This window comes from Cynoglossus semilaevis, chromosome 1 (genome assembly GCF_000523025.1).
Source record: "Cynoglossus semilaevis isolate Cse_v1.0 chromosome 1, Cse_v1.0, whole genome shotgun sequence".
Taxonomy (NCBI): domain Eukaryota; kingdom Metazoa; phylum Chordata; class Actinopteri; order Pleuronectiformes; family Cynoglossidae; genus Cynoglossus; species Cynoglossus semilaevis.
The window spans coordinates 1,569,195-1,569,812 of NC_024307.1; the positions used below are offsets into that span (position 1 = coordinate 1,569,195).

The window sequence follows — 618 nt, forward strand, 5'->3', positions numbered from 1 at the left end:
TTCAGTTTCTGGCACCTGATTATTAAAATGAGCTGCAACGCTGCCATCTAGTGGCTTTCACGTTCACATACAGCCGTTTTTTTTCCCCCAAACTATTTTTTTAGTTCGCACATCATTTGGTGAAAGACACCCAGATATTGCATTATCGGGTTTTCATTATCGGAGGAAAACCCGATAGTGATTCTTACAGATGTTACATATTTATGCTAATGTCGGTCGGTCGATATTATCGACGTCCCTAATGTTTGTTGTCGTCGTACTCACGTGTCCAGTGGTTTGGATGGAGCGGATGACCGACGCTGAGGACAGCAGACCCATGGACCCAGGACTGGGGTACTCCCCCTCCTCCAGGACGTACAGGTTCTCTGTGAACGCAGCGCCCTCGTACGCCACCCAGCTGCCACACACACACACACACACACACACACTCACTGAGCGGCGGACGGTGTCATCTGTAAAACCGTTAACTAAATCCACGCCGTGTTTCCGGTCAACTTTACCTTTTCTTTCCTCGTCCTTTGCTTTTCCAAGTTGTCAGTGAGTGAGCGCCACCTTGAATCGTGAAGATCCGACCAGCATTTCCTACAGAACAGAGAGAGAGAGGAGAGAGTGAGACAG

General features: G+C 48.7%; 1 protein-coding gene across 1 annotated transcript in view; it reads right to left on the minus strand.

Moving 5' to 3' along the window:
• Positions 1-618, minus strand: part of crybg1a (crystallin beta-gamma domain containing 1a) — a 31,668-nt gene that overhangs the window by 2,633 nt on the left and 28,417 nt on the right. Inside the window, 1 exon segment of the mRNA XM_025058415.1 lies at positions 265-397. Coding sequence (XP_024914183.1) covers positions 265-397 — 133 coding nt within the window.